The sequence below is a fragment of the Patiria miniata genome, unplaced genomic scaffold (assembly GCF_015706575.1).
Source record: "Patiria miniata isolate m_02_andy unplaced genomic scaffold, ASM1570657v1 HiC_scaffold_3, whole genome shotgun sequence".
Taxonomy (NCBI): domain Eukaryota; kingdom Metazoa; phylum Echinodermata; class Asteroidea; order Valvatida; family Asterinidae; genus Patiria; species Patiria miniata.
This window is the reverse complement of record NW_024037069.1, coordinates 23,088,562-23,108,798: the sequence shown is the minus strand read 5'-3', so window position 1 is coordinate 23,108,798 and position 20,237 is coordinate 23,088,562. Positions and strand designations below refer to the sequence as shown.

Here is a 20,237-nt window from a genome sequence, read left to right as displayed (position 1 = left end):
CGAGTGACGAAAATTTTTGAAACTCGGTACATGCATAGAGCAACTCATCATGAACATACCCAAGAAGCTATCGCGGAAAAAGTTGAGGGCCGGCCCTTTTAGGGTTAACATAGAGGAAAAAACACCTATGCTAAACAGCACTACACCACTGTCATTATCAGTACATAAATAATGAATGTTTATGAGTGCAATGGTAAGAATAGCCGTACTACACCAATACTATTATTAGTCACTTATAACAACCGGAAACATTCCATTACGAAGAAATCTTTAACTACTCACCGCTTCATCAAGAATGAAAAACTGAACCTGGAAGTCCAAAGGAAAAGGAAACTATTATTGATATCACATTTCAGTTAAAACTGAAGAAAGGAGCAGTTTCTGAGTCATATATACATGCCTTTTGAGAGTAAAGCACATCTATTTCAAGTGACTTTAGAGTTGAATTCTGACAACGTGTGCTGAAAGTGGTCTTTGGAAGCAACATTTTGGTACAGGTTTGTTTTAAGTGTTCTTGGGAGTTGAAATGCTATTTTATGCCCAAAGTTGAGGTGCCAGTATTTGAATCTCTACGTTTCTTTTTGCTCTAATGATGTCACATTAGTGGATCTGGGGCAATCAAAATTATTAACTTACGGTAGATGGTTGAAAAGTATCATATGAACAGAAAAATTAAACTTTCACATTTTTGGAATATGTAGGTGCATGATACTTATTCCAAATTTGAAACCACTTTAATACTTCCAACCTTAAAAGTAAAGTTGGAAATATTTCAACACAAAATTGGGGCCACCACGCTAAGGTGTTAGGCAGGGTCTCAGTCTTTACAATATGGCTCAGAGTTTAAAAGTAGTCAGTAAATTTACCTGATTCAGAGAGAGTTTGCCAGTGCTGATGAGGTCATCAATTCTACCAGGGGTCGCTACTACTATATCAACCTGGGCACAAGGATAAAAGAGGTGAAGAAAGTAACGAATGATATATGTGATGCGATCAAGCTAAATGAGTCGTTTGTCGTTTGTCGTTTGTCGTAAATGAGTCGTTTGGACATACAGGCTAAAATAGGGCCACTTCATCGCATCACTTCATCACATTGCTTAATGTTCTGACTTCCATAATTTTTCAACTAAAGATGGCATCAGCATGCGGTTTTCACAGCAGTAATGCTGAGGTTGTACTCTTTTCAAATCTGTAGTAAAAAAAAATGTTGACCAGGGTCGCCAAACAACTCACGTAGCTTGATCGCATCACATATGTCTTTATGATTGAGTTGATTTCTAGTGTAAGCCTTTGAAGAAGATGGATACTCCTACTCATTCTATTTTTCCCCTGAACTTTGATGTTGCAACCCAGACACAGTCTTGAAATTGACAGCGATGTGTACAAACAAGAGTGAAATATTGTAACAGTTCACATTAAGTTCACAATTGATAGGAGCATTACGGCTTCCATTCAGGTGCAGAATGGTTCATAAAACTTCTTAAATAAAGCGGAGAAATAGCTAAGTCACGACAAAATGAGACTCACCCCTTCCTGCAAAGCCTCAATCTGTTCCTTAGCTGGCATGCCTCCCATAATCAACAACTCCCTGTGCAAATTTCAGTCAAGGTCAAATAGCAGTTTGGGTAAAATAGCAACAGATTTCTTTTCTTTTTCAATTGGAATAACCTAACACATTTTTAACACATGGCACTGCCTTTTTGGAACACCTGGTGTTAGTATTTTGGAATAACTGGCATTGTTGTTTTGGAACATCTGGCATTGCCATTTTGGAACACCTGGCGTTGCCATTTTGGAACACCTGGCGTTGCCATTTTGGAACACCTGGCATTGCCATTTTGGAACACCTGGCGTTGCCATTTTGGAACACCTGGCGTTGCCATTTTGGAACACCTGGCGTTGCCATTTTGGAACACCTGGCATTGCCATTTTGGAACACCTGGCGTTGCCATTTTGGAACACCTGGCGTTGCCATTTTGGAACACCTGGCATGGCCATATTGGAACACCTGGCATTGCCATTTTGGAACACCTGGCATTGCCATTTTGGAACATCTGGTATTGCCATTTTGAAACACCTGGCATTGCCATATTGGAACACGTGGCTTTGCCATTTTGGAATGCCTGGCATTGCCATTTTGGAACACCTGGCATTGCCATATTGGAACACGTGGCTTTGCCATTTTGGAATGCCTGGCATTGCCATTTTGGAACACCTGGCATTGCCATATTGGAACACGTGGCTTTGCCATTTTGGAACACCTGGTATTGCCATTTTGGAACACCTGGCATTGTTGTTTTGGAACACATTGCATTGCCATTTTGGAACACCCGGCATTGCCATATGGGAACCCATGGCAATTTCTGGCTTCAACCAGATATAACAGCAAGGTGATAATTTCCATCGATTTGAACGATCTTTATTATTAGCATTCAAAATTCAGCAATGAAAATTCCAAGAATGTTCCCAGTGAGAACAGTGTGCATTCCAGATACAAATTTATAGTCCTGTTGATACTTGACACGTAATTTCCAATTGGAGACAGTCCAATGAAGAATAAGTTAAGAGAAGATAAGAAAGAAATAATTCGCTTCTATAGTTTAAGGAAAATGGAAGAACAAAAAGCTCAGTTTACCTGGGGCAATGCTCTTTCAGATGTTTCTTAAACAGCTGGATTTGATTCAGGGTCTATGAATTAATGATAAGGAGACGACTAAAGATAACTAGCGAGAAAATTCAATAACGTTAAATGTAAGTAAATCTTGTCAAAGCTCAATATCAAAATTAATTAATACGAATGCGTAAATTAAGACACTCTACAGCCAAACTGTGATTTTTTGCCAATTTTGTGGAAGCAATCTTTAGAATCAGCCGACGAAACATAATCTCCTTACCTGTTCAGCTAATTCTCTTGATGGCTGTTCAAAAATAACAGGAAAAAAGCATGATGATAGTAATACACAAAGAACGGGCATTATGACCAAGCAAAACTGGACCTACACAGAGACTTGTGGTTGGGTGTTCTATAAAAATCCAGGCACGTGATCACAGTATACGCACGGGGCCCCCTTCAATGGAGATACCATTGTGCAAGCTATTGTACAAAGCAACTGCCTTGTGATGGATTATCCGAACAATAGCTAGCTCAATGCTTTCGCCATTGAAGGGGGCCTTCGTGATAGAATTGGTCGTGTGCCCAAATTGGTCTACAGGCTAACGAATTCCCATGATGGCAAAGCAGATGGCACATCTACTGGTAGCACAACGCACACCACCATCAAACACTGAAGTCTTCCTAAGTTTAGGTTCTTCAATTTAAAAAAAATCCAGACAGGATTTTCCAAAAACAAGGATAACATTGTTACATTGTATTCCGGGTAGTCATTTCAAATTACAGAAGAAAAAGAAAAGAATTACAAAAGAAACAATCTAGTCCCTTACAGTACAATAGTGGGTATTTATAAAGCGCACGTATCCACCAGGACTGGTGATCAAAGCGCTACATCATTATTACCCCTGCTCATTGGGCCCGTGAAACATTCCTAACACCATCTCAGCTCCCTGGGGAGTATACAGCTCAATGCTGCCATTTCAGCACAAAGCAGCTAAATCAACCACAATAACCATCTATGCTCTCACAGGGACCCATTCACTCCTGGGTGGGGAGAAGCAATGAGTGACAAAGTGCCTTGCCCAAGGGCACAAGCACCACAGCCCCAGGCTGGACTCCAACCCGCAGCTTAACCCGCATGCAGACCATGAATCCAATGCCCTTAACCACAGCACTCCACACATGGAAACGTTCCATTTATGTTAACCGTTTTCCTAACGGTTCTTTTTTATTAAGGTTTGATACTTTTTGATGACCCACCTCTAGAATGATAGCCTTGGGTGCATTGGGCTGGGGCTTACCAGCTGTGGCCTGCTGGGCTCCTGCAAGATATTAGTGAAAACATGTATGAACTCATAACTCGCTGTTGAATCATATAGTTTACCTTCATTATAACCACTTAAAGATATAGTCCATCATTTGTAATTAGTGCATTTTGTTCGTTTGAAGCAACAATAGTGTTCAAAATCTAATGAAGGATACTGAACAACTTACTTGATGAAGTTTCAGCTCAGCTTCAGCTTCATATTCCGAGAAAAACAGCATTTTAGGATCTCAATTTCAAATCAAAAGTTGCTAAATCATGTTTTGAATTGTTTTGAATTGCAGCTATACGCGATGTCGCGCACTGATCCGACGAATTATAGCAACCGCGCGCGCCTGTGCGTCGTTCCAATGCTTGTGCGCGCTGCGCCGAATAACAAAACGAATAACTAATTTTAATTTTCCTACGGTGCTTCTTAAGAAGCACCGTTGGAAATGCCTTCTTTCGTTGATTTCTTCAAAATGAGAGCTTGCCAGAAAGGATAATTTCACAGGGAGTTTAGTCCCCTTACTATCTTTCAACCAGTATGTTTTTCAACAATAATTACGCCAGTTACTTTTTTGGATAGCTGCAAATGATGGACTCGGGCTTTAAGTAAGATTTGAGGCTTTGCATGGTGGAGATACTAAATAACGAAAGGTTTGCAGAAACACCATGTGCGAATAATTTCTCAACTAAGAGAATGGTTCTGAAAAGAACCAGACGTATAAACTCTAAACATAGAGTTAACTGAGTTTATAAACTCAGTTAACTCTATAAACTGAGTTTATGCAAACTCTAATTTCTCAACTAAGAGAATGGTTCTGAAAAGAACCAGAGATATATACTCTAAACATAGAGTTAACTGAGTTTATAAACTCAGTTAACTCTATAAACTGAGTTTATACCTCTGGTTCTTTTCAGAACCATTCTCTTAGTTGAGAAATTAGAGTTTGCATAAACTCAGTTAAAAGAACCAGAGGTATAAACTCTAAACATAGAGTTAACTGAGTTTATAAACTCAGTTAACTCTTTAAACTGAGTTTATACCTCTGGTTCTTATTCGTGCATACTTTGTGTCATACTACAAAACAGTCGAAACTATTTTACTTTTTCAGCATGCCGATAAATGCGAACTCTAAACAGCCATAACTTGTCAACAGAAAGTACGATTGAAATGGAACAAACAGTATTGTAAGAAGAATTTTATTCTCTTTCTTAACCCGCAAACCCTCATTTTGACATCTAGTTCTGTCTCCTTTTGCCAGAACGCTTCACATATTTAATGTTGACAATTATTCCTTTTGTTCTTAACGATTAAATATGAAAAAAATGTATATATTATTTTTAATTTTTTTTTTAACGTAGAAATAATTCAGATATTAGTGTCACACATTGTATAGAAGTACAGCATGCAACAGACTGGCCCTTGAGAAGAAATCATTTCAGGAAGATTATGAGCCTAAGATCATGCCGAAGCTGCAGACAAAGCCAGTGGGTTTAAATTACAATTCTTACCTGAACATGGCGATTTCATCACGCAGTCATCTGTAGCCTTGCATAGGGCCTTGTACCCTCCCTACAAAGACAACATTGGAAGGCACATTATTATCTGCACAAAGCCTTTTACGCTTTACTCTGCCACATTTCATAAAAATAATGTATTAGCATAATCAATCTGACAGAACGTTGTTGTTTTATGTTTAAAACTAAAAGGTATGATGGTTTACCAAAAGGTTGCAAAAGAAATACACAAAACCATCATTAGAAACAGCTCTGATTAAAAAAAACCCAAAATGCTTAGAGAAGGTACTAAAAGGCGAGTCAAAAAGGAAGTGACCCGAATTAATTATTTTTTTTCTTAAAAAGCAATCAAATTTGAAACACCAATGAAGTACGTCTTAAAAGAGCATGTTCTTCCACTCATCTCAAAAAAGAATTACTGAAATTGATCCATGATATCCGAAGTTATGCACATTTTACTAAAAAGAACCCATTCTTATAGCGGTACATGAAATGCCATTGGAAGCTATGAGCTGAGTGAGAATTCAAGATAACACGCTAGCATTCAAATACTAAAAAGATTTTAATCATTTAAATCAAGACTGAAATATTATTTTTACTGTCAAATCCTGTGTTTTAAATACAAGGAACAAGTCATCTATTTTTTTCTGAAATATCAACTGCGATTTTGGTATGTTTTCATTTGCAAGTTCTCTTCCATTCATCGAGGTAGAAAAATGTCCATGGTTTATTGTATTTAATGTGTATTCATCAGTTCGTAGAACAGTAAATGATCAGTGGTGGACAGCTGAATTTTGTGATTTTCATATTAAATTATGCGTAACTTGGATAAAGAGTATGCAAATTACGTGAAATTTGCACAGTTACTAAATTACATGTACTTTAGGACTATGTTTTCTTTTAAAAAATAAAATGGAGTGAGCCACATATTTCTAAAAATTTTCTTTCTTTTTGACTCACCCTGTATAATGAAAATTAAATTTTGTCCTAAGTTGAAATGTTGTCCTTTTTTTATGCATGAAGACATTTACTGTAAACAGCAATGGCAACAGGAGGCAATTTCTTTTTCGTCTGAGCATTACAGATATTAGTACTGGTGTTACCTCTAGTTTATACTTGAATTGTGTCGCTCCAAAGTTGAACTTCATTTCTGCATTCTGTGAAAAAAAAAATCATAATATACAAATGGAACTCAAAACAGCAGGGAAAAACGTTTACAAAGATTAAATGTTTTGGAATAGACACCGTTTCATGCAATTGATATGAACAAGACTAGCCAAGCCTAGTAAAGCCGGTGCCAGATCTCACAAAATTTTTTTCAATTGATTCAGGATGGCCAAAGATTTTGATGAATAAGTTGTAGTGGTAAGGTGATGACAAGTTGGTTCTTTGATGACAAGTTGGTTCTTACCTTCAGCACAACAGCAGCAAAGATCGGTTTTTTGAGAAGGTGCTGGGCGATATCAAATGCATGACCAAGGTACACGCCTACATGTATAAAAGGACCAAAAAGAAGAACTGTCTCAATTAGGCCAGTGACTGAGTAGTTGGTGTTTGCAACCCATGACAAGAGGGTCAGGGGTTCGAATCCCTCTTCCCCCTTTTATTCAACGAGGAGTATAAATGGGTACTGACACAACTTGTGATATGAGGGTCGTGGGCTCATTTCTGTGATTATGCAATTGTTCGTGTTTGCAACTTGTGATCAGAGGGTCAGGGGTTCGAATCCAGCTGTTACCCATGTGATGCAATGCTTGCTTAATGGCATATCATCCCCTACTTGCCTCTTTCCATTTACGGTACGAGTTTGTTCAGCAAGTCACAGTGCTTAGCGTTTGAGATTTGTCATCAAAAGATAGGGGTTCAAAAGCAGCTGCGGCAGTGTGTTTAAGTTGTGCCGTATCCAAGACAATTTTTACCAGTGATGGGTCGGTTAGACTAGCATCCCACCAGGGAAAACAGAAATACATGTTTCTTTCATGCCAAGGAAACCAGAGGCGAATACCGGCCTCGCAATGAAAGCTTCAGGCAATCTTCCGTACTCTTTTTATTCATTCCACAATTTCAACCATGCAAATTCTCTACTTAAAAGGCATATAAGATCATTTGCTTTTCGTGCATTTGGTTCATTTCCAACAATAACATCACTCAAAATATCAAGAAAAATGTTCAAAAGCTTTAACTTTCAGCTCTGTAGATATTACACTTTTCAAGATAAAAAACAGTGACAAACCATGCACAACTTTTTTTGATCCCGAAAAACGATTTCGTCAATAGCACTATTGATGTCCCCCAAATCAGTCAACTGACTGATCATTGGAAATCACCTACATTTCTTGATTTCTTCTAAATGACGGCAAGCCAGGCGGAATAATTTCATGGGGTGTTTAGTACCAGTACAATCTTAGAACCAAGTAAGCTTTCTGATAATACTTCGGTAGGTTACTTTTTGGGATGAATGCAAATGATCCTCTATGCATTTCAAGCTGCCCATGATGACACCAATCCCATAGTTCAACTTACCGTTTTTAGAAAATTCAATGGTGCCATTGTCCAAGTCTAAGTAGCAACCGATGACGTCATCTTTGCCAAATGGCTGCAGATATCCAAAAAAGACACTTAAATGACAAATTCTCAACTGATTAATAAAATAAAAAGTCTGAAACTAAAGCAATTTTTATCTGGTGGTTCCACTCTTGAATATTCTCTCTGAAAGAATATTCAAGCATTTAACGTATTTCCAAATTTACTTTTTTTCAGGGCAAAAAAACCCAGACTTTGCATCAATTGGTCAATTGGATTTCTACCTTTTGCGGTAGAATCGCGGTAGAATCGTGTCAACGCAGCTTGTGAAATATTGTCCAATTACATGATCTATATATATAAGAGAGAGTTTAACTCGGCCTCCGAGACGATGTTTGCTCATGAAAGGATCCGAGACCGCGGGCTCCCGCGGCGCCAAAATCGCTCCACGTCCATGGAAAAAATACGGAGGGTGTCTTCCGCCGGGTCGGACACTTCGGGTCGTCCTGATTTTCCCGTACGGACCGGCGATCCTTTTCGTCTATTTTTCGCGACTGCATTTTGCACAGGAATTTTCCGTCGTGTGCGCTTTCACGTTGACTGCCTGGCCGCCCCCTGTGCTGGCTTTTCTGCGAGTCTAGACTGTGCGAGGTCAGCGAGGTCAACGTAGGGGTTTCGTTTACGTGTTCTACTCAGCCGTTCTGCAAAAGCGTTCACTAAATTGTGGTATGGGGTGACCTTGGTAAAATATTTTTTCTCCATGGTGCGTGGCCACCGAGTGCCCCTATTCTTTCATATGCTTCGCTTGCCGCCCCTGCGCCGAGTGCAACAAATACTCAGAAGGACTACACATTAAATATGCCTTGCGCGGTCTGACCAATCGAAAGTGTACACTGCGTAGTATTTCCGGGCTATGCAAAACTGTCGATGGCAACGCGTACTGCAGCCTGCTCCACACCCTGGAAACGAGGTTGGGTCTACGGTGCTCGCTATTTGCATGATTTGAAGCACAAGCATGTGAGTGACGTGTATAGTGCTCTGTTGCTTCCATCGTGTGTTAATACAGCTCCATGCTTCCACCAAGGCTGAGCGTTGTGAGTTCGCTGCCCGCCACATGTGTTGCGTTATAATTTCGGGGGCCTGTCTGGGATCAACGAAGGATCGATGCATTGCTTCAAACATCGCGATCTTAAACGCAGTCACACAAAAAATCAACGAAAATGTGTCCGAACCGGCGGAAGACACCCTCCACATTTTTCCACGGACGTGGAGCGATTTTGGCGTCGCGAAAGACCGCGGTCTCAGATCGTTTCAGGAGCAAATATTTCTCGGAGGCTGAGTAAAATTTGCTCTTATAATGGTTGACCCAAGTTGAATAACAGTTGACTCGACAAGTTCCTCGCAGACAGTCTCGCAAATTGTAAGACGTTCACGTTTACGTTTGTTGAAGAGTCCAATATACTGAAACTTAATTATGACCTTCTTAATCAGCCTTCGCCTGTGTACTACGGCAAGCCTTTCAAGTACGTTTTCTCACAAATGCCACTGCCTCACAAAAGGCCAATTTAACAGACCAACGGGAACATTTACAGACTGTTGCCATGGTACATAATTATCATGGGCGTCAATCGGTGGGGGACGGGGAACCCCTCCCCCCCCCCCCCCCCCCCCTTTTCTTCCCCAAATAAAAATTGTAGCTACTACATGTATAATGATTCTATTACTCAGAATAGCTGATTCAATGACACCAAACTCGAAAATGATGTTTAAAAGATGATCTTTTGCTAAAAAAAATTGTTTTAGTGGTCAGAAATTGCCTCAGATCGCACCACAGAAATTGCTTTTCTATAACTGCATGTCTTCTCAACTAAATCCCCCAATTACATTCATCTCCCCACATTTTCATCCCCAACTCTACGCCCTACCCGATCTATGATCGGGTAAATCAACGAGGTATCGATGCATTGCTTCAAATATTGTGATCTTTGAACTATGTTGGGTTGGAATAACGAAGAGTGCATAAATAATAATATTGGCGGTTGTTGGCTGTTTGGCCTTGCTTATATTATGGTTGAACCATGCCAACTTGAATAAAATAGTTCAATCGACTTTTTCCCTCACAGGTCTCGCAAATTGTATGAAGTTCAAGTTTACGTTTGTTGAAGAGTCCAATACTGTACCTTCATAATGACCTTCCTCCATGATTCAGACTATGTAATTTTATGGTAACACACTCACCATTTCTATTGCAAATGCCACCTTCACGTTTTATTCCATTATGATTTATTGTCACATTAACAAACGCGACTGCCTCACAAAATGCAACAGACCAACGGGAAAATTTACAGACAGTTATACATGCCATGGTACATAATTATCATAGGCGCGGTGTCAATCGGTGGGGGACGGGGGACCCCCACCCCAACATTTAAAAGCGGGCACTGAATATCGTTTGGTTCCCTACCCCCACTTTTTCTTCCCCGAATAAAAATTGTAACCTACTATAATATTCTTTTGCTCAGAACAGCTGATTCAATGACTCCAAACTCGAAAATGATGTTTAAAAGATGATCTTTTGTTTTACTATATCATACGTGGTCAGAAATTGCCTCAGATCGCGTCACCGTAAATTGCTTTTCTATAGCTACATGTCTTCTCAACTAAATCCCCCATTTACAGTTAACTCCCCACACTTTCAACCCCAACACAAATACGCCCTACCCGATCTATGATCGGGTAAATCAGCTTGTATACAAATAGATGTGGAACGTGCAAAATCTGAGACAAACAAAACCTAGTGTACAAAAACTCCATAGGGTTGTCTAAGGGGCGTGGCTAACATGCAAATGGCAATAGGTCAATTACATAGTTTTTGTTTTCTTTTTTTAGTGTAAGTACGTAATTTCATCCTACATCTCCTCACAAAAATAACAACATATTTCCGCTCACCTCTCCATAGGTATCAAACTGTCGACCTAATGACTTCTTTCCTGTGCCTCCAAACCCAAAGCCGTTTTTATCAGTTCCTGCAACAAAAAGAACATCGTTGTGATATTCACTGCTGTCCAAATGGTAAATGCTGTAAACCCTAACCCTGCTATATGCAACAATATCCAACACAATTGAAATGAGAACCCTGCTAAATGCAACAAACTGCAACAGTGGATTCCGTTGCGTTCTGCAGTGAACCCAGTGTACACCAGCCTTGGCACCAAGCAGTTACCCTGCTAAAAGCAACAAAATGCAACAGTGGATTCCGTTGCATTGTGCAGTGAGCCCAGTATACACCAGCCTTGGCACCAAGCAGTTACCCTGCTAAAAGCAACAAACTACAACAATGGATTCCGTTGCATTGTGCTGTGAATCCAGTATCAGCCTTGGCACCAAGTAGTTACACTGCTGAATGCAACAAAATGCAACAGTGGATTCCGTTGCATTGTGCAGTGAGCCCAGTATACACCAGCCTTGGCACCAAGCAGTTACCCTGCTGAATGCAACAAAATGCAACAGTGGATTCCGTTGCATTGTGCAGTGAGCCCAGTATACACCAGCCTTGGCACCATCAGTTACCCTGCTAAATGCAACAAACTGCAACAATGGATTCTGCTAAATGCAACAATGGATTCCGTTGCATTGTGCTGTGAATCCAGTATCAGCCTTGGCACCAAGTAGTTACCCTGCTAAATGCAACAAACTGCAAACGTTGATTCTGTTGCATTGTGCTGTGAGCCCAGTATACACCAGCCTTGGCACCAAGCAGTTACCGTGCTAAATGCAACAAACTGCAACAATGGATTCTGCTAAATGCAACAAACTGCAACAGTGGATTTCGTTGCATTGTGCTGTGAGCCCAGTATCAGCCTTGGCACCAACCAGTTGCCCTGCTAAATGCAACCAAATGCAACAGTGGATTCTGTTGCATCCCCTTGGCACTATGAGCAGTTACCCTGCTTAATGCAACAAGAAAGCACAGGGACTTGGCTGCTAAATGCAACAGTATGCAACAACTTTTTACCTTTGTTGCTTTCTGTTGCATTTAGCAGGGTTAGAGGGAAAGATTATAAGTAGTTTTTTATTAACCTATCATTTCCTATACTGCCATGAAGTGTAATACCCTAGGCCTAATCCCTACGCCAACCACAAATTCACAATTCACAAGCCATTTCTGGTTTTATGGATTCATCATAAATACGGATTCATTTTATGGATTCATCATGGAAAGGTATGGGTTAAAAGACGAAGTTTGAATTTGTTGAAGAGCACGGGAATGCAACTTTAATACTGTGCAAAGTTACAATTTATGTATTCATATCAGGCAATTTAAACAGAAATTCATTAGTTCAGAACTTCACCAGTTAAAGGGAATATACAACATTTGCAAACATCAATAAAACGAAACTACCAAATCATTATGAAATACCTCACTGGGCTGTAAGTGAATGCCAGTCTAAAGCATCTGGTAAAATCATGGCACCTTGTGTGCTCCAATTTTTAAGAAAATTTGCATTTTTGTATCAATTTCCAATGCTGGTTGGCCGACAAGCGTTGGAAAAAAACTAGCTTTTTTAAAATACTGCCCCCAATTTACCATATTTAGTTAGTCCGCATTTTGTTTGCAATTGATCACACACCTGTGAACAGGTACAAGGCAGCTAGACTGGTTCCCTGACCTTACAATTCCCCAACGTCTACAAATTGCTCTGTTTCATCTTAAGTGGGGTCAGGGAACCAGACTACAAGAACATGACTCTTGGTTTTTCTTGGTTTATCCAGCATCAACGAACACAAACCTTCAAACAAGTCAGTGTAACAATATTTGCTACAAAATACTACCCCCCCCCCCCCCCCCAATCCATCCATTTCTGAAAATTACAGCAAAAGTAAATGTTGTATATTCCCTTTTATGAGCACAATGTGTCAAAAGAAAACCATGTTACCGGATTACTAACTGTAACATCTTGTGAAATCATTTGGCAATGTGATATTTTCTTGGGTCATTTTTTTGTAACCTACCGAGATCCAGGTTTGCATCGGACGTGGACCAGCCAACACGGCACAATCCCTCGTCAGTGACAGTTGCTTCGTAGTAGTATTTGCCTGGGAGAAAAGGAAAAAAAAGGACACAGATGAAATAAATGGAGCTGTGCTATGATATGGCCCTCTGCCTCTGCGTGTAATTCAGTGGAATCATTCAGTCCAAACTGCCAATATGAAAAGTACATGTGTACAAATGTCAACTAAATTAGCCCACAAATTTCCTTTATAGACCATGCAACCAGACTTGTTTTGGCTATAACTGTAACTTTAAGGATAATCCTATCGAGCCTGGAAGATGTCAGTTATTTATCAAAATAAAACAGGAATTCCCCCTCCCCCAACCCCCATAGTGCATTGGCATTCCATCTATCAACTACCAGACAATACTTGGTACTTGGTTGGTTCTTCTCCTAAATACTCCGCAGAGGAGTTTTAACAGGAGACCAGAAACACCGGGCAAAACCCCATCGCTTAGCAATAAGTGTTATTGTTGTTTTTTTTACGTGCATTGCATTACACAACACATGGGACTTACGGCTTTCCGTCCCATCCGAAGCACGAAGCAATAATGGTTAAGTGCCTTGCTTAAGGGCACAAGCGTCCAGACTTGGGTCGAACCCACATTCTGCTGCCTCTGAAACACCAGAGCACGAGTCCGGTGCGGTGCTCTTAACCGCTAGGCCATGACACTCCCAACACCAATGCTGGAGTGAGTTCGAGGGAGTGGGACGGAGACATAATTAATTTGTGTGCACAAAAGCAATGATCGTTCCTTCTGTCAACTAACCTCTATTAATAACTCCTCGGTTGGAGCGAGTACCGTGCCATGAAGCCTCTCTACTCTGGCACAAAAGACCGGTTGCATCAATGGCTGTGGACAAAAGGATAATTTGTAACATCGAGTTCATTTGATCAACTGTCAACTTCTTTAACCGTAAACCCCTTGAGTGATTTACTAGGGTACCTTCCTTACTCCTGCAAAATCCGACACCATATGGTACACTCTACATCCAAACTGTTGGTCTCTGATTATGGTGGTATGCCTTACCGCATGTAAAGCTTATAATTAATGGAAGGATTGGGGAGGTCAGGTTTAAGTTTTCTCCACATAGTCAAAAACACAGATTTTTTTTCCAACTTTGTAACCAAACTCCCTCTAAACTTTTAAGCAAAAGCTTTATGGAGCACATAAATGTTTAAAAGGTTTGGCACTACTTCTTCGTCTGTTCATCAGATTTCCCTCCTTAAACATGAATAAATGAATAAAAGGCTGTAACATTACCCATTGCCTCGCCTCTATCAAACACATTCATCTGCCATTTGGATGTGTCTGGAACAAAAAAAGTAAAGGGAGATAAATTTAGGGAGATACATAAAAATGGACGGATTCACAAACAGATTGGACTAGCTTAATAGATTTGTCATAGTGTCCACATTATAAAATGATAAATGACCAAATTTAGATTTACGTTTAACCTTCATACCGTATGTGTCCCTCAGATTTTTGTTTTATAAAACAATGTGAAAACTGGAGGACGCGCACATTAGTCTGTCATTTCAAAATGTTCAGAAATTCCCCTACAAGAAAAAACCACCACGCCAAAAGCCCAAAATTCAAAACCAAGAATGGCTCTTTCAACGACGCAAACTCACATGAAATAAGACCAAAATGTACAGAATATCAAATGCCTTAAAATGTATTCAGATAAAGCGCCCCAGGTTTTCCGGATCAACACACTGTCGACCAATGGTTTTAAAATCTGTCACTTTAGCCCTTTAGTTGCTGTACCATTTCAAACCCCCCTGCCTTCTACTCCCTGTAGTGCCTGAAACTGCCCGAGCACTCCGTCTTATGGTATCATAAAGTAAAATACAATGTACTACAATGTAGTTCAGGTGCTAACACGTTAGGTCCTGAAATTGCACAGTAAACATTTAAGGTAATAAGTTTAGTGTAAAGTTAAGAATTTTTGTTTTAAAAGAGGGTGCAACATCTTTATAAGCCTGGATCCCAGAAATGTTCATTTTCTAATGAAGCGTTTTTATATGTACGGTACTTGAAAAATGCCAACATTTATTTAGTTACCTGCTTTTGCCCTGATTTTTCCTTCCAGTTTGCCACTTGTGCCGTCTCGCAGTGTCTCATGGACAATCTGAATCACTGGTAGACAGAAGGCCTGTGGAAAGATATACAACAAAACGTTTCTACCAGTGACACACGCAGGATATTCCAGAAGGTAAAATAGACCCCAAACACTTTTTGGACAAAATGATTTTGCAAATTCAATGGATGGCCTGTCACATTTACCTTCAGTACTGATTTTTCTGAAGGACACAAATATTTGTTAGTTGGTAATGTCCTACGTCTGATCATAATTTCAATCTCTGCTATTTAAGTGTCAAGATGAGAAGAGGATGGTTGTGGTCTTAGTGATGTTACGCGCCAACCACAGCAACAGCTTTAACTATAGTTGGGACATTCCCAACTATAGCCAACTATATTTGGGATGATGCTACAGTTAGGGGGTAACAGTGATAACGATGATGAAAGAGATGTATAGACATTTAATTCTTTACACAGTGACAAACTTAATTCACTTCAATATTACTGCTGCTGGTCATGCCAACATAAAAGTTTACTTTCCGACACCTTGGCTTTGAAGACTGTGAGGCATACAGTTAAGTACTGGTCAAACGCATATCAAGCCCTTGGGACACCAAATGAGTTTCTCACCCCTGTCTTTCCGCTGCCTGTCTCTGCGGCCATCAAGACATCACCCCCTCCGAGGATTAATGGAACAGCCTCAGCCTGCACATCGGTAGGCAGCCTGTCGATAATCCCAATATACACATATGTAGTAAGTCAGTTCAAGGGTTGCCATTTGTAAGACAGAATAGGGGAAGCTTTCTCACGCAACAGCAAAGTTTTGAAAGTGGTAGAAGCCGAGGCTGTAATGGACTGTTTCGGCCATATAAGCCCCGCCCATCATTGGTTTGAGTACACCTTGTGACCAAGTTTGACCGAGCTCCCGTGGTCACCTGACCAAAAGTCATGATCTAATTGCTCAATGCACACTGTTTGATTGACAGGTAGGAAGGGTCTATACTGGCCAAGTTTGGCTAAGAGTTGTGTCTTAAAGGGGCACTATGGTCTGAAATCCCCGAAAATGTCATGTTTTGGATTGTTAACTTATACTTTTTAAAAGGTCTAGTTGAAAGGAAGCTATCCTAATGTCTTTATACCGTTCCCAAGAAAAGACGGAAAAAACCTGGGTTGTTTACATTGGACACGATGGAGTACGCACACGTTTTTCCTGTCATTTTCATTCAATCTACGATACACATGTGTGTCACATAAATTACACACAGCACCGATACACAAATTTCGTTTCTTACACGTCCGCAGGGGGCGACCCGTGGGGCTGGAATCACAACTGGCTCGATTTTTCGGGACAAAATTGTGACCCCCGAAATTCGTTCTCGCATGGTTCTCGAAAGAATAACACAAAAATGCCCAGTTTTCAAAGGATGGTTGTGTCAGCGTTTACATTCTATGTTTAAATGCTCTTTCTATTTAATACCATTTCGTTTAAAATGCATTTTGTAGCCCAATTGGGCGTATTCCAGGCCGTTATATCCCTTTAACTCAGGCATGGCAGGAAACACAAAAGTAAAGAAAAAGCAGCACAAAAATGGCATGGGATTTGACTCAAACTATTTCCTTTGTCCGACCGACGGCTTCTCAAGAGTTTTGTATGTGACATTTTGAATTTGCTACCAGGGTAGAGCCTCCAGCCCTGGTCCCAACCAGGGCTGGACTTTACCCATGTAGAGCGCTGGACCCATGTATAACATGCATAGGCCGTGTTGGATTCGTGCTGGTGTAAAAGAAGTTTCTGAAGGCTTCGGCATTGTACCGATGTAATCAACAGAAAAAAATAAGGAAAGATTTCCATATAAGAAGTTCACTCAACACCCTGTGTACAAACCCTATGAGAGTGGACTGAAAAATTCGAAGTGTTTTCTAAGAAAATGCTTGTATTTTCTCACTGCTCAAATTGACTTTGATGACATAACATTGCTATCTGGGGGCTTGTTAGTCAATACAGAGGAAAATTACTGAACTTCTTATATGGAAATCTTTCCAAAAATAAGATTAGAGAAGACGTTTATAAATTTCAAACCACTTACAGCCAGTCCATATCTTCAACAGCCTGCACAAGTGACTCGATGCACCCAAACTCTGTAAAAACACAAAATATATTTGATTCATATGATGAATATCAGGGTGATGTAAATCAATATTAGGATTTGCCCTTCACCGACATACAAAGACTGTATACTCAGTGTGTTGCCCGAGTATACCTGGACTGTCGGTACCCACTGCTACCTGTACATTAGCCCCACTTGTGTGGCCTCTGTATTGCTGCGCTGTACGTTAGGCCACACGTCTGGTTTCCCAATCCACTGAGGAGTTTAGTCCGAAACTTGCACATGAGGACTCCAGAAAGATATCTAACTTTCTCTAAAAATTTGAAAAAAGATTACCTAATCTACCCGGAGGGCAAAAGATGAGACATCATAGAATACAACCGTATGTCGTGGTATGTAAAAAAAAATGCCAAAAAAAGGAGCACCAGATTTAACTCCTCAGTATAGGTTGGAAAACCAGACGTGTGGCCAAACGTACAGCGCAGCAATACCGAGGCCACATAAGTGGGGCTAGCTGTACATCAGATTCGAACCAGTCAACCGATGCCTTAAACTCGGTGGTCGAGTGGTAAAATAAGACGTCTGAACTAGAAAGCAGGAGGTCGTGGGTTCGAGTCCCACCCCAAGTGATTTTTTTCAAACTTTCACTCGGGAGGTAACACTTTGAGTATACAGTGTTTATACCTCAAAATACATTTGATTTAATATCCCATATGAAATTTGCCCTCGAGTGCAAATTGTATTTCTTTTTAAAACTGTTTAGTCCTTTACGGTCCTTGCACTTTTGCAGAACACAGCAGATACAAATACTGCTTCACCAGGTGAATAATAGCAAAATTTTGACAGTAGTCGGTAGAAAGTGCTTTTAGAAAGATTACTATCTTTTAAAAAAAAAAGTGAATTGTCTTGATTTTGAGTTTTGTTCTCCTTTAGTTTCACCTTTGTCCCCTTAGAAATATCAAAACACATATCAAAACACATAGCATTAGGGCTATCAATATCAAAAGTATGGCTGTCGAGCGCAATTTGAGTCCCCTGCGCAAGTTTAAACCTGCGCGCACGCAAGTTTAAACTTGCGCACTACATAGATGTTCCCCATGCATGCAAAGCCGCTAATTTCTTTTCCGGGTAAACTCATGCAGATATGTAACATTATTTTCAAAGCAGATTTTTCTCCGATTAATAGCACCACTGTGCTTTGTGAGACAATGCTAAAAACTTAAGCCTTTCTTGAAACATTTTTTTAACAGCATTATGCAAATGAGGTTGACTATGTAGAGGGTTCAGAGATGTGAACAATTTATGCACTTTGCATCATGATGTTTATTATTGTTTATGGCTCATTAGGATTTTTGTCTAATAAACAACATATTTATTCATTAAGTCGAATTAATTAATTAAATTAATAAATTAAATTAATTAATTAATCATTAATAATTTTTTTTACTTTTTAAAATAATTACCATTTTATATGCATAGCGATTTTAAGTTAAAAAATGTAAACATTATGAATAATTGAGCCTGCAAATAAAATAATTGTTAAAGTAATAAATTAAATTAATTAATTAAATTAGCAATGTGTTCATCAATTTTTTTTCAAATTATGCATTTTTGAAGTGTACACATGTACACAGCACTCGAAATGTTATGCAAAGTATTTATAAAAACAATATGAATTATTGTACCGTCTAATTAATTAATTGCTAAATTAATTACATTAGTATTTTTTTAAGAATAAGTACTTTTTAATTGTACAGTACACGTAATGTAATTCAAAGCGTTTTAAAAATAATGAAAATGATTACTATAATGTCAAAACTTGAACAATTGAAGGGATCATAATCATTATTTTTACGTTAACAACGGGGGGTTTACAACTAGGAAAGTATGATTTATTTACATTTAAGAATAAAAAAAAAATGCTAATTAGATTTACAACTCAAATACAAGGCAAAAACTTGAAGCTGGTCTAAATTATTATTGAACAACTTCAGTAAATAAAAAACGTACACTTTCCAAGCAACCGCCGTTATAGTGTGCTTATTGATTGCTTGCCCGGTCCCCTCCCCTCCCCCGCCCCTAAAAACTTCTCTGATAGTGATAAGCACTGCTAAATCTCAATGTTTCTTTTCACTGTTGACGCTAATTGAATTCCCTTTAAATTTAGTTAATAAGTTATTTCTTTGTTCATTAATTTATTCCATTATTTATTAATTTATTTCTCCATCATGTCCAAGTACTCGTGTTTTGAAAATTTTTTTTTTCATCAATGAAAATCCCGCCGGCAAGGCAAGGTTCTCAAATTGCGATCGCCTTTGCGCAAGTTGTAACGTGGGCACGCAAATTAAAATGGCGCAGTGTAATTTGCGTGCTTCGGGAGTCCCTCGCGCAAGTTTAAACTTGCGCTCAACATGGCTATGGCTATGGGGTACTTCAATTTCTGAAGACACACTTGCGGGGTACCATTGTCCCTATTGTTGCCCTTTGTTCCAATTCCCGGTACCTATAACTTAAGTGCCAAGAGCACAGGCATTCACTTTTGTGTCGGATTTACAAGCCAATAGGTATTCTTTTGTACAGTTAATACGTGGCATTCACTCAGCGCCGCGTAACTCTCACACGATTAAAACATGCAAAAAATGAAAAAAATAAAAATGTCCAAGACCAGAAAAATTCCACAATGTAAGAAAAAAACATAACACAAACCAGCAAATGCCGTCATTGTGAGGTTTATTTTGAGGTTCTCAAGTCAAGTAAACCCCCTCGCTCGAAAAGCAGCTGATGAGCAGACGATGCGCGATGGTGACGCTGAGCGGCGGCAGAATCACAACCCAAAACTGTCACTTCTGATAATTTATGCGTACACGTGTCCGAAACGGGCTTAAAGAGCTACGGCTACGTCTATTGTCAGCGCGTCCCCGGCCCCGCGTATTTTTAATAGGCGCAGACCTAGACGTAGCTCTAGACAGCGGATTCGAATGCGGCTATGTCATGTATGATATTATTCATGACCCAAATTCCTTGCGC

General features: G+C 39.6%; 1 protein-coding gene across 1 annotated transcript in view; it reads right to left on the bottom strand.

The window, feature by feature from the left end:
• LOC119737778 (ATP-dependent RNA helicase DDX1-like) overlaps positions 1-20,082 on the bottom strand; it is a 29,041-nt gene extending 8,959 nt beyond the window's left edge. Inside the window, exons 1-18 of the mRNA XM_038212374.1 lie at positions 19,917-20,082; positions 17,190-17,241; positions 15,733-15,826; positions 15,085-15,175; positions 14,281-14,328; positions 13,786-13,869; positions 12,975-13,058; positions 10,911-10,987; positions 7,962-8,034; positions 6,850-6,926; positions 6,542-6,595; positions 5,433-5,493; positions 3,872-3,933; positions 2,895-2,918; positions 2,636-2,688; positions 1,528-1,588; positions 867-938; positions 283-309 (exon numbers count right to left, since the gene is read on the bottom strand). Coding sequence (XP_038068302.1) covers positions 283-309; positions 867-938; positions 1,528-1,588; positions 2,636-2,688; positions 2,895-2,918; positions 3,872-3,933; positions 5,433-5,493; positions 6,542-6,595; positions 6,850-6,926; positions 7,962-8,034; positions 10,911-10,987; positions 12,975-13,058; positions 13,786-13,869; positions 14,281-14,328; positions 15,085-15,175; positions 15,733-15,826; positions 17,190-17,241; positions 19,917-19,932 — 1,110 coding nt within the window. The 5' untranslated portion in view covers positions 19,933-20,082. The remainder of the gene's footprint in view (positions 1-282; positions 310-866; positions 939-1,527; positions 1,589-2,635; positions 2,689-2,894; positions 2,919-3,871; positions 3,934-5,432; positions 5,494-6,541; positions 6,596-6,849; positions 6,927-7,961; positions 8,035-10,910; positions 10,988-12,974; positions 13,059-13,785; positions 13,870-14,280; positions 14,329-15,084; positions 15,176-15,732; positions 15,827-17,189; positions 17,242-19,916) is intronic.
• Positions 20,083-20,237: the final 155 nt, after the last annotated feature.